General features: G+C 48.7%; 1 protein-coding gene across 1 annotated transcript in view; it reads right to left on the bottom strand.

Annotated features, from left to right (window-relative positions):
• LOC137309690 (aldehyde oxidase-like) overlaps positions 1-13371 on the bottom strand; it is a 122287-nt gene that overhangs the window by 27673 nt on the left and 81243 nt on the right. Inside the window, exons 11-12 of the mRNA XM_067977757.1 lie at positions 7989-8117; positions 5798-5872 (exon numbers count right to left, since the gene is read on the bottom strand). Coding sequence (XP_067833858.1) covers positions 5798-5872; positions 7989-8117 — 204 coding nt within the window. The remainder of the gene's footprint in view (positions 1-5797; positions 5873-7988; positions 8118-13371) is intronic.

Below are 13371 nucleotides of genomic sequence, written 5' to 3'. Positions count from 1 at the left end.
GGTATATTAATGAGGTCCATTAGTCGGGTATATTAATGAGCTCCATTAGTCGGGTATATTAATGAGGTGCATTAGTCGGGTATATTAATGACGTGCATTCGTCTGGTATATTAATGAGGTGCATTAGTCGGGTATATTAATGAGGTCCATTAGTCGGGTATGTTAATGAGGTGCATTAGTTAGGTATATTAATGAGGTGCATTAGTTAGGTATATTAATGAGGTGCATTAGTCGGGTATATTATTGAGGTCCATTAGTCGGGTACATTAATGAGGTGCATTAGCCGGGTACATTAATGAGGAGCATTCGTCGGGTACATTAATGAGGTGCATTAGTCGGGTACATTAATGAGGTGCATTAGTCGGGTACATTAATGAGGTGCATTAGTCGGGTACATTAATGAGGTGCATTAGTCGTGTATATTAATGAGGTCCATTAGTCGGGTATATTAATGCGGTGTATTAGTCGGGCATATTAATCACGTGCATTAGTCGTGTATATTAATGAGGTCCATTAGTCGGGTACATTAATGAGGTGCATTAGTCGGGTACATTAATGAGGTGCATTAGTCGGGTACATTAATGAGGTCCATTAGTCGTGTATATTAATGAGGTCCATTAGTCGGGTACATTAATGAGGTGCATTAGTCGGGTACATTAATGAGGTGCATTAGTCGGGTACATTAATGAGGTCCATTAGTCGGGTACATTAATGAGGTGCATTAGTCGGGTACATTAATGAGGTCCATTAGTCGTGTATATTAATGAGGTCCATTAGTGAGGTACATTAATGAGGTGCATTAGTCGGGTACATTAATGAGGTGCATTAGTCGGGTACATTAATGAGGTGCATTAGTCGGGTACATTAATGAGGTCCATTAGTCGTGTATATTAATGAGGTCCATTAGTCGGGTACATTAATGAGGTCCATTAGTCGGGTACATTAATGAGGTCCATTAGTCGGGTACATTAATGAGGTGCATTAGTCGGGTACATTAATGAGGTCCATTAGTCGTGTATATTAATGAGGTCCATTAGTGAGGTACATTATTGAGGTGCATTAGTCGGGTACATTAATGAGGTGCATTAGTCGGGTACATTAATGAGGTGCATTAGTCGGGTACATTAATGAGGTCCATTAGTCGTGTATATTAATGAGGTCCATTAGTCGGGTACATTAATGAGGTGCATTAGTCGGGTACATTAATGCGGTATATTAGTTGGGTACATTAATGAGCTGCATTAGTCGGGTACATTAATGAGGTCCATTAGTCGTGTATATTAATGAGGTCATTTAGTGAGGTACATTAATGGGGTGCATTAGTCGGCTACATTAATGAGGCCCATTAGCCGGGTATGTTAATGAGGTCCATTAGTCGGGTACATTAATGAGGTGCATTAGTCGGGTACATTAACGAGGTGCATTAGTCGTGTATATTAATGAGGTCCATTAGTCGGGTACATTAATGAGGTGCATTAGTCGGGTACATTAATGAGGTGCATTAGTCGTGTATATTAATGAGGTCCATTAGTCGGGTACATTAATGAGGTGCATTAGTCGGGTACATTAATGAGGTGCATTAGTCGGGTACATTAATGAGGTCCATTAGTCGGGTACATTAATGAGGTGCATTAGTCGGGTACATTAATGAGGTCCATTAGTCGTGTATATTAATGAGGTCCATTAGTGAGGTACATTAATGAGGTGCATTAGTCGGGTACATTAATGAGGTGCATTAGTCGGGTACATTAATGAGGTGCATTAGTCGGGTACATTAATGAGGTGCATTAGTCGGGTACATTAATGAGGTCCATTAGTCGTGTATATTAATGAGGTCCATTCGTCGGGTACATTAATGAGGTCCATTAGTCGGGTACATTAATTAGGTGCATTAGTCGGGTACATTAATGAGGTGCATTAGTCGTGTATATTAATGAGGTCCATTAGTGAGGTACATTAATGAGGTGCATTAGTCGGGTACATTAATGAGGTGCATTAGTCGGGTACATTAATGAGGTGCATTAGTCGGGTACATTAATGAGGTCCATTAGTCGTGTATATTAATGAGGTCCATTAGTCGGGTACATTAATGAGGTGCATTAGTCGGGTACATTAATGAGGTCCATTAGTCGGGTACATTAATGAGCTGCATTAGTCAGGTACATTAATGAGGTCCATTAGTCGTGTATATTAATGAGGTCCATTAGTGAGGTACATTAATGGGGTGCATTAGTCGGGTACATTAATGAGGCCCATTAGCCGGGTATGTTAATGAGGTCCATTAGTCGGGTATATTAATGAGGTGCATTAATCGGGTACGTTAATGAGGTGCATTAGTCGGGTACATTAATGAGGTGCATTAATCGGGTACATTAATGAGGTGCATTAATCGGGTATGTTAATGAGGTGCATTAGTCGGGTATGTTAATGAGGTGCATTAGTCGGGTATATTAATGAGGTGCATTAGTCGGGTACATTAATGAGGTGCATTAGTCAGGTACATTAATGAGGTGCATTAGTCGGGTATATTAATGAGGTGCATTGGTCAGGTATATTAATGAGGTCCATTAGTCGGGTATATTAATGAGCTCCATTAGTCGGGTATATTAATGACGTGCATTAGTCGGGTATATTAATGACGTGCATTCGTCTGGTATATTAATGAGGTGCATTAGTCGGGTATATTAATGAGGTCCATTAGTCGGGTATGTTAATGAGGTGCATTAGTTAGGTATATTAATGAGGTGCATTACTTAGGTATATTAATGAGGTGCATTAGTCGGGTATATTATTGAGGTCCATTAGTCGGGTACATTAATGAGGTGCATTAGCCGGGTACATTAATGAGGAGCATTCGTCGGGTACATTAATGAGGTGCATTAGTCGGGTACATTAATGAGGTGCATTAGTCGGGTACATTAATGAGGTGCATTAGTCGGGTACATTAATGAGGTCCATTAGTCGTGTATATTAATGAGGTCCATTAGTCGGGTATATTAATGCGGTGTATTGGTCGGGCATATTAATCACGTGCATTAGTCGTGTATATTAATGAGGTCCATTAGTCGGGTACATTAATGAGGTGCATTAGTCGGGTACATTAATGAGGTGCATTAGTCGGGTACATTAATGAGGTCCATTAGTCGGGTACATTAATGAGGTGCATTAGTCGGGTACATTAATGAGGTCCATTAGTCGTGTATATTAATGAGGTCCATTAGTGAGGTACATTAATGAGGTGCATTAGTCGGGTACATTAATGAGGTGCATTAGTCGGGTACATTAATGAGGTGCATTAGTCGGGTACATTAATGAGGTGCATTAGTCGGGTACATTAATGAGGTCCATTAGTCGTGTATATTAATGGGGTGCATTAGTCGGCTACATTAATGAGGCCCATTAGCCGGGTATGTTAATGAGGTCCATTAGTCGGGTATATTAATGAGGTGCATTAATCGGGTATGTTAATGAGGTGCATTAGTCGGGTACATTAATGAGGTGCATTAGTCGGGTACATTAACGAGGTGCATTAGGCGGGTACATTAATGAGGTCCATTAGTCGGGTACATTAATGAGGTGCATTAGTCGGGTACATTAATGAGGTCCATTAGTCGTGTATATTAATGAGGTCCATTAGTGAGGTACATTAATGAGGTGCATTAGTCGGGTACATTAATGAGGTCCATTAGTCGTGTATATTAATGAGGTCCATTAGTCGGGTATATTAATGCGGTGTATTAGTCGGGCATATTAATCACGTGCATTAGTCGTGTATATTAATGAGGTCCATTAGTCGGGTACATTAATGAGGTGCATTAGTCGGGTACATTAATGAGGTGCATTAGTCGGGTACATTAATGAGGTCCATTAGTCGTGTATATTAATGAGGTCAATTAGTCGGGTACATTAATGAGGTGCATTAGTCGGGTACATTAATGAGGTGCATTAGTCGGGTGCATTAATGAGGTCCATTAGTCGGGTACATTAATGAGGTGCATTAGTCGGGTACATTAATGAGGTCCATTAGTCGTGTATATTAATGAGGTCCATTAGTGAGGTACATTAATGAGGTGCATTAGTCGGGTACATTAATGAGGTGCATTAGTCGGGTACATTAATGAGGTGCATTAGTCGGGTACATTAATGAGGTGCATTAGTCGTGTATATTAATGAGGTCCATTAGTCGGGTACATTAATGAGGTCCATTAGTCGGGTACATTAATGAGGTCCATTAGTCGGGTACATTAATGAGGTGCATTAGTCGGGTACATTAATGAGGTCCATTAGTCGTGTATATTAATGAGGTCCATTAGTGAGGTACATTAATGAGGTGCATTAGTCGGGTACATTAATGAGGTGCATTAGTCGGGTACATTAATGAGGTGCATTAGTCGGGTACATTAATGAGGTCCATTAGTCGTGTATATTAATGAGGTCCATTAGTCGGGTACATTAATGAGGTGCATTAGTCGGGTACATTAATGAGGTCCATTAGTCGGGTACATTAATGAGCTGCATTAGTCGGGTACATTAATGAGGTCCATTAGTCGTGTATATTAATGAGGTCCATTAGTGAGGTACATTAATGGGGTGCGTTAGTCGGGTACATTAATGAGGCCCATTAGCCGGGTATGTTAATGAGGTCCATTAGTCGGGTATATTAATGAGGTGCATTAATCGGGTATGTTAATGAGGTGCATTAGTCGGGTACATTAATGAGGTGCATTAATCGGGTACATTAATGAGGTGCATTAATCGGGTATGTTAATGAGGTGCATTAGTCGGGTATGTTAATGAGGTGCATTAGTCGGGTACATTAATGAGGTGCATTAGTCGGGTACATTAACGAGGTGCATTAGGCGGGTACATTAATGAGGTCCATTAGTCGGGTATATTAATGAGGTGCATTAGTCGGGTACATTAATGAGGTCCATTAGTCGGGTATGTGAGCATGTGGAAGGTGAATATGGCGTTTTGCGTAAATAAACACCGGCACAAACGACCTCCTGAGGAAGGGGAGTTTGTTCACTTTGGAAAGGAAGAACATGATTGAAGATCTTGGATGGTGAAGGGGAATTGGCAAAGTTGGTGGAGGAGGATTGTTCCCTGCATTGAAGCATTTAAATTCCAGGAGGCCAATGTTAATCCTTCTTGTCTTTCCCCATTTTATCAATACGAATGGGGTCATTAATCCTCAGGTATCAACCGTGGCTCAGTTGGCAGCACTCTCACTTTTGAGTCAGAGGTTTGCAGGTTCAAGTCCCAATCCAGAGACTTGAGCACAAAAATGTAAACTGAAGCTTGAGTGCAGCACTGTTGGATGTGCCATCATTTGACTGAACTGAGGCCCTATCTGCCCTCTCAGCTGGATGTAAAAGATCCCATGGCATTATTCAAAGAAGAGCAGGGGTGTTCTCCAATATTTAATGTTCAATCAACATCATTAAATTGTTTATCTGGTCATTATCACACTTTGTGGGACCTTGCTGTGTGCAAATTGGCTGCCGCATTTCCTACATTACAACAGTGACTGGACTGTTCATTAGTCGGGTATATTAATGAGGTGCATTATTCCGGTATATTAATGAGGCCCAACAGGGACACGATGGGCCGAAGGGCCTCTATCCGTGCTGTATAACTCTATGACTTCAAAAGTACTTCATTGGTTGTAAAGCACTTTGGGACATCCTGAGGTCTTGTAAGGTGCTATAGAAATGCAAGTTATTTCTTCTTTCAGTGACCTTTCATCAAAACTACATGAATGGTTTGTAGAGGAGACAGGGTGGATGGGACTCACCCAATCGTTCCAGGTGCCTTTGGGATTGTCGTGCATGAAAGGTTCCAGTCGTTGCAGGAGAGTTTGACAAGCAGCCTGAGAGGAACACCACAAAAACATCTTTAAGAAAATGAAATGTCAGGAACTGCAATCACACAGAAAAAAAACCCCGGAACCGGGATCCAGGATTCAGGCAAATTGCAACCAACTACTTACATCGCTGGAAATAGGCCCCCACTGGTACAGGTAATGGGCACTTACATCACTGGGAATAGACCCTCACTGGTACAGGTAATAGGCACTTACATCACTGGGAATAGACTCCCACTGGTACAGTTAATGGGCACTTACATCACTGGGAATAGACCCCCATTGGTACAGTTAATGGGCACTTACATCACTGGGAATAGACTCCCACTGGTACAGGTAATGGGCACTTACATCACTGGGAATAGACTCCCACTGGTACAGGTAATGGGCACTTACATCACTGGGAATAGACCCCCACTGGTACAGTTAATGGGCACTTACATCACTGGGAATAGACTCCCACTGGTACAGGTAATGGGCACTTACATCACTGGGAATAGACTCCCACTGGTACAGGTAATGGGCACTTACATCACTGGGAATAGACCCCCACTGGTACAGTTAATGGGCACTTACATCACTGGGAATAGACCCCCACTGGTACAGGTAATGGGCACTTACATCACTGGGAATAGACCCCCACTGATACAGGTAATGGGCACTTACATCACTGGGAATAGACTCCCACTGATACAGGTAATGAGCACTTACATCACTGGGAATAGACTCCCACTGGTACAGGTAATGAGCACTTACATCACCGGGAATAGACTCCCACTGATACAGGTAATGGGCACTTACATCACTGGGAATAGACTCCCACTGGTACAGGTAATGGGAACTTACATCACTGGGAATAGACCCCCACTGGTACAGTTAATGGGCACTTACATCACTGGGAATAGACCCCCACTGGTACAGGTAATGGGCACTTACATCACTGGGAATAGACCCCCACTGATACAGGTAATGGGCACTTACATCACTGGGAATAGACCCCCACTGGTACAGGTAATGGGCACTTACATCACTGGTAATAGACCCCCACTGGTACAGGTAATAGGCACTTACATCACTGGGAATAGACCCCCACTGGTACAGGTAATGGGCACTTACATCACTGGGAATAGACCCCCACTGATACAGGTAATGGGCACTTACATCACTGGGAATAGACCCCCACTGGTACAGGTAATGGGCACTTACATCACTGGTAATAGACCCCCACTGGTACAGGTAATGGGCACTTACATCACTGGGAATAGACCCCCACTGATACAGGTAATGGGCACTTACATCACTGGGAATAGACCCCCACTGGTACAGGTAATGGGCACTTACATCACTGGGAATAGACCCCCACTGGTACAGGTAATAGGCACTTACATCACTGGTAATAGACCCCCACTGGTACAGGTAATGGGCAACTTCTGAAGCTGCTCCGTGCTGGGTCAGGTTTGTGGAGCCTTCGCCGTGGCGATTACCGCCCTGGTTCTGGCAGGACTCCGTAGCAAGAGGCGGAGGAGCCTTTCTCTAGGATACAAACGATCCCGAGACTGGAAATGCGGCAAGGTTCGGGGTGGGGGGAGATCTACTCTAGGGTGGGGGGAAGCTCTGCTTCACCGTAGATTAAACCCTCCACCCCACCCACTCTACCTTATCGGAAAGATTAGGCCTCAGTGTCTGGGCTCACACATCAAGAACGACCTCTTGGGTGAGGTACCAGAGGCTGAAGCCCGTGGAACTGTCAGGAGAGGATGGGAGAAAATTGGAAGAAGGAAAAGAAGGATTATTAGGGCTGGCGATTAAGCCTGGGTCCATGTAACTTCTTCCTTTAATCCATTAGCCTCGATAACTCCTCCAGGCCAGCACCATGCTTCAAGAGCAGCCTACGTGGGTGTCAGTACACATGCCAGGGAGCGATACGGAGCCAGCAGTATAACTTTGGGGCTGCCAGTTCACCAACTGGTACTCATAGTCTGACTGAGGCCTTAATGCAGCAATTAGATTAAGCTCCTTCCTTACAATAGTGCATTCCTTTCATTGCAACACACCGAGGGGGGTCCTCTCTCAAGCACCTGACTGCACACGACCTGGAATTCCCAGGCAGCCGAAACTTTACCTTCACGGCCATGCCATTGAGATCGGTGCTGACGGAGGCTGCAGTTGGGCTTGTGTTGGGCACCGTGCCAGTGGAGGTTTCATTCAGGTGAATGGACGACATTGGAATCTTCAGCTCATGGCTGGCGATCTGCAGGGTCAGAAAAGGGCAGGAATGACCTGGGTCAAGGATGGGAAGTTTCACCAAGGGGTCAGTCCGTCTGGTGCCAACTGCTGCACCAAGGGGTCAGTCCGTCTGGTGCCAACTACTGGACCAAGGGGTCGGTCCGTCTGGTGCCGGCCACTGCACCAAGGGGTCAGTCCGTCTGGTGCCAACTACTGGACCAAGGGGTCGGTCCGTCTGGTGCCAATTGCTGCACCAAGGGGTCAGTCCGTCTGGTGCCAATTGCTGCACCAAGGGGTCAGTCCGTCTGGTGCCAATTGCTGCACCAAGGGGTCGGTCCGTCTGGTGCCAATTGCTGCACCAAGGGGTCAGTCCGTCTGGTGCCAATTGCTGCACCAAGGGGTCGGTCCGTCTGGTGCCAATTGCTGCACCAAGGGGTCGGTCCGTCTGGTGCCAATTGCTGCACCAAGGGGTCGGTCCGTCTGGTGCCGGCCGCTGCACCAAGGGATCGGTCCGTCTGGTGCCAACTGCTGGACCAAGGGGTCAGTCCGTCTGGTGCCAACTGCTGGACCAAGGGGTCGGTCCGTCTGGTGCCGGCCGCTGCACCAAGGGGTCAGTCCGTCTGGTGCCAATTGCTGCACCAAGGGGTCAGTCCGTCTGGTGCCAACTGCTGGACCAAGGGGTCAGTCCGTCTGGTGCCAACTGCTGGACCAAGGGGTCAGTCCGTCTGGTGCCAACTGCTGGACCAAGGAGTCGGTCCGTCTGGTGCCGGCCGCTGCACCAAGGGGTCAGTCCGTCTGGTGCCAATTGCTGCACCAAGGGGTCAGTCCGTCTGGTGCCAACTGCTGGACCAAGGGGTCAGTCCGTCTGGTGCCAACTGCTGGACCAAGGGGTCGGTCCGTCTGGTGCCGGCCGCTGCACCAAGGGGTCAGTCCGTCTGGTGCCAATTGCTGCACCAAGGGGTCAGTCCGTCTGGTGCCGGCCGCTGCACCAAGGGGTCAGTCCGTCTGGTGCCAACTGCTGGACCAAGGGGTCGGTCCGTCTGGTGCCGGCCGCTGCACCAAGGGGTCAGTCCGTCTGGTGCCAATTGCTGCACCAAGGGGTCGGTCCATCTGGTGCCAATGCTGCACCAAGGGGTCGGTCCGTCTGGTGCCGGCCGCTGCACCAAGGGGTCAGTCCGTCTGGTGCCAATTGCTGCACCAAGGGGTCGGTCCATCTGGTGCCAATTGCTGCACCAAGGGGTCGGTCCGTCTGGTGCCAATTGCTGCACCAAGGGGTCGGTCCGTCTGGTGCCAATTGCTGCACCAAGGGGTCGGTCCGTCTGGTGCCAATTGCTGCACCAAGGGGTCGGTCCGTCTGGTGCCAATTGCTGCACCAAGGGGTCGGTCCGTCTGGTGCCAATTGCTGCACCAAGGGGTCGGTCCGTCTGGTGCCAATTGCTGCACCAAGGGGTCTGTCCGTCTGGTGCCAATTGCTGCACCAAGGGGTCAGTCCGTCTGGTGCCAATTGCTGCACCAAGGGGTCAGTCCGTCTGGTGCCAATTGCTGCACCAAGGGGTCAGTCCGTCTGGTGCCAATTGCTGCACCAAGGGGTCAGTCCGTCTGGTGCCAATTGCTGCACCAAGGGGTCAGTCCATCTGGTGCCAATTGCTGCACCAAGGGGTCAGTCCGTCTGGTGCCAATTGCTGCACCAAGGGGTCAGTCCGTCTGGTGCCAATTGCTGCACCAAGGGGTCAGTCCGTCTGGTGCCAATTGCTGCACCAAGGGGTCAGTCCGTCTGGTGCCAATTGCTGCACCAAGGGGTCGGTCCGTCTGGTGCCAATTGCTGCACCAAGGGGTCGGTCCGTCTGGTGCCAATTGCTGCACCAAGGGGTCGGTCCGTCTGGTGCCAATTGCTGCACCAAGGGGTCGGTCCGTCTGGTGCCAATTGCTGCACCAAGGGGTCAGTCCGTCTGGTGCCAATTGCTGCACCAAGGGGTCAGTCCGTCTGGTGCCAATTGCTGCACCAAGGGGTCGGTCCGTCTGGTGCCCCAAATGGGGGACTGCTCCCCAAAGACAAACTCTTCCTCTGATGCATTCCAGTCTGTTTGAAAATTCACATCATTGCACGTCTTTCAAACCCAACGACGTAAATCCACCATCGAACGGGCGGGTCAGTCTGTGCTGTGCTCAGCCCCCAAATTCTGTGCAATCCGCACCCTCAAGCCACCAGGCGGAGCCTGCAGGAGTACTGGCGTAACCAGATCTGACGTGACCCGGGTTACACCACTACTCCTGCAGGCTCCGCCGGCTGCAGCAGGAGACTGGGGGAGCCCTGCGGAATTTGAGGGCCTCTGTGTCCAGCAGAGTGAGTCTGGGGATGACAAAGTGCAATCAGGAGGAGGAAGCCAGCCTGATTCTACGTTTCCCTCCCCCCAGCCCAGGGTCTCTGAGGCCTCAGCGCGTACTCTTTATTTCAGTTTACAGTAACCTCTCTGTAAGTTAGTGCGTGTACTGGAACCTAATGGTCAACACCAAACTTTAAAGTGGTGAGTCAGTGTCCCACCCGATGGAGCACCGAGCTGCTCTGAACAGAGGCTCCCAGATTCTGATCTCAGCCAGAGGGGTGGAATTGGTCTCAGAAATTTGGAGTTAGGGAGCGGGGGAAGTGGGGAGTGGGGGGAGAAAGTCAGGCAGGGTTCCTGACCGCTGTCTAGTGACCCTCCCTGTGTGGACCTTGGACGAGGACAGAATTAGGCTCACCCCCATGGCCAAATAGCCTTCCAAAAATTGCTGAGTAATTTTTTTTAAAATTCGTTCACAGGATGTGGGCATCGCTGGCGAGGCCAGCATTTATTGCCCATCCCTAATTGCCCTCGAGAAGGTGGTGGTGAGCCGCCTTCTTGAACCGCTGCAGTCCGTGTGGTGTAGGTTCTCCCACAGTGCTGTTAGGAAGGGAGTTCCAGGATTTTGACCCAGCAACGATGAAGGAACGGCGATATATTTCCAAGTCAGGATGGTGTGTGACTTGGAGGGGAACATGCAGGTGGTGTTGTTCCCATGTGCCTGCTGCTCTTGTCCTTCTAGGTGGTAGATGTCGCGGGTTTGGGAGGTGCTGTCGAAGAAGCCTTGGCGAGTTGCTGCAGTGCATCCTGTGGATGGTACACACTGCAGCCACAGTGCGCCGGTGGTGAAGGGAGTGAATGTTTAGGGTGGTGGATGGGGTGCCAATCAAGCGGGCTGCTTTATCTTGGATGGTGTCGAGCTTCTTGAGTGTTGTTGGAGCTGCACTCATCCAAGCAAGTGGAGAGAATTCCATCACACTCCTGACTTGTGCCTTGTAGATGGTAGAAAGGCTTTGGGGAGTCAGGAGGTGAGTCACTCGCCGCAGAATACCCAGCCTCTGACCTGCTCTCGTAGCTACAGTATTTATATGGCTGGTCCAGTTCAGTTTCTGGTCAATGGTGACCCCCAGGATGTTGATGGTGGGAGATTCGGCGATGGTAATGCCGTTGAATGTCAAGGGGAGGGGGTTAGACTCTCTCTTGTTGGAGATCGTCATTGCCTGGCACTTATCTGGCGCGAATGTTACTTGCCACTTATGAGCCCAAGCCTGGATGTTGTCCAGGTCTTGCTGCATGCGGGCTCGGACTGCTTCATTATTTGAGGGGTTGCGAATGGAACTGAACACTGTGCAGTCATCAGCGAACATCCCCATTTCTGACCTTATGATGGAGGGAAGGTCATTGATGAAGCAGCTGAAGATGGTTGGGCCGAGGACACTGCCCTGAGGAACTCCTGCAGCAATGTCCTGGGGCTGAGATGATTGGCCTCCAACAACCACTACCATCTTCCTTTGTGCTAGGTATGACTCCAGCCACTGGAGAGTTTTCCCCCTGATTCCCATTGACTTCAATTTTATTAGGGCTCCTTGGTGCCACCTTTGGTCAAATGCTGCCTTGATGTCAAGGGCAGTCACTCTCACCTCACCTCTGGAATTCAACTCTTTTGTCCATGTTTGGACCAAGGCTGTAATGAGGTCTGGAGCCGAGTGGTCCTGGCGGAACCCAAACTGAGCATCGGTGAGCAGGTTATTGGTGAGTAAGTGCCGCTTGATAGCACTGTCGACGACACCTTCCATCACTTTGCTGATGATTGAGAGTAGACTGATGGGGCGGTAATTGGCCGGATTGGATTTGTCCTGCTTTTTGTGGACAGGACATACCTGGGCAATTTTCCACATTGTCGGGTAAATGCCAGTGTTGTAGCTGAACTGGAATAGCTTGGCTAGAGGTGCAGCTGGTTCTGGAGCACAAGTCTTCAGCACTACAGCTGGGATGTTGTCGGGGCCCATAGCCTTTGCTGTATCCAGTGCACTCAGCCGTTTCTTGATATCACGTGGAGTGAATCGAATTGGCCGAAGACTGGCTTCTGTGACGGTGGGGATATCGGGAGGAGGCCGAGATGGATCATCCACTCAGCACTTCTGGCTGAAGATGGTTGCAAACGTTTCAGCCTTGTCTTTTGCACTTACGTGCTGGACTCCGCCATCATTGAGGATGGGGATGTTTGCAGAGCCTCCTCCTCCCGTTAGTTGTTTAATTGTCCACCACCATTCACGACTGGATGTGGCAGGACTGCAGAGCTTTGATCTGATCCGTTGGTTGTGGAATCGCTTAGCTCTGTCTATAGCATGTTGCTTCCGCTGTTTAGCATGCATGTCGTCCCGAATTGTAGCTTCACCAGGTTGGTACCTCATTTTTAGGTATGCCTGGTGCTGCTCCTGGCATGCTCTTCTACACTCCTCATTGAACCAGGGTTGATCACCTGGCTTGTTGGTAATGGTAGAGTGAGGAATATGCCGGGCCATGAGGTTACAGATTGTGCTGGAATACAATTCTGCTGCTGCTGATGGCCCACATCGCCTCATGGATGCCCAGTTTTGAGCTGCTAGATCTGTTCTGAATCTATCCCATTTAGCACGGTGGTAGTGCCACACAACACGTTGGATGGTGTCCTCAGTGCGAAGACAGGACTTCATCTCCATGAGGACTGTGCGGTGGTCACTCCTACCAATACTGTCATGGACAGATGCATTTGCGACAGGTAGATTGGTGAGGACGAGGTCAAGTAAGTTTTTCCCTCGTGTTGGTTCGCTCACCACCTGCCGCAGGCCCAGTCTAGCAGCTGTGTCCTTCAGGACTCGGCCAGCTCGGTCAGTAGTGGTGCTACCGAGCCACTCTTGGTGATGGACATTGAAGTCCCCCACCCAGAGTCCATTTTGTGCCCTTGCTACCCTCAGT

The sequence above is a fragment of the Heptranchias perlo genome, unplaced genomic scaffold (assembly GCF_035084215.1).
Source record: "Heptranchias perlo isolate sHepPer1 unplaced genomic scaffold, sHepPer1.hap1 HAP1_SCAFFOLD_177, whole genome shotgun sequence".
Taxonomy (NCBI): domain Eukaryota; kingdom Metazoa; phylum Chordata; class Chondrichthyes; order Hexanchiformes; family Hexanchidae; genus Heptranchias; species Heptranchias perlo.
The sequence above is the reverse complement of the archived record's forward strand: the minus strand, read 5'-3'. Positions and strand labels throughout refer to the sequence as shown.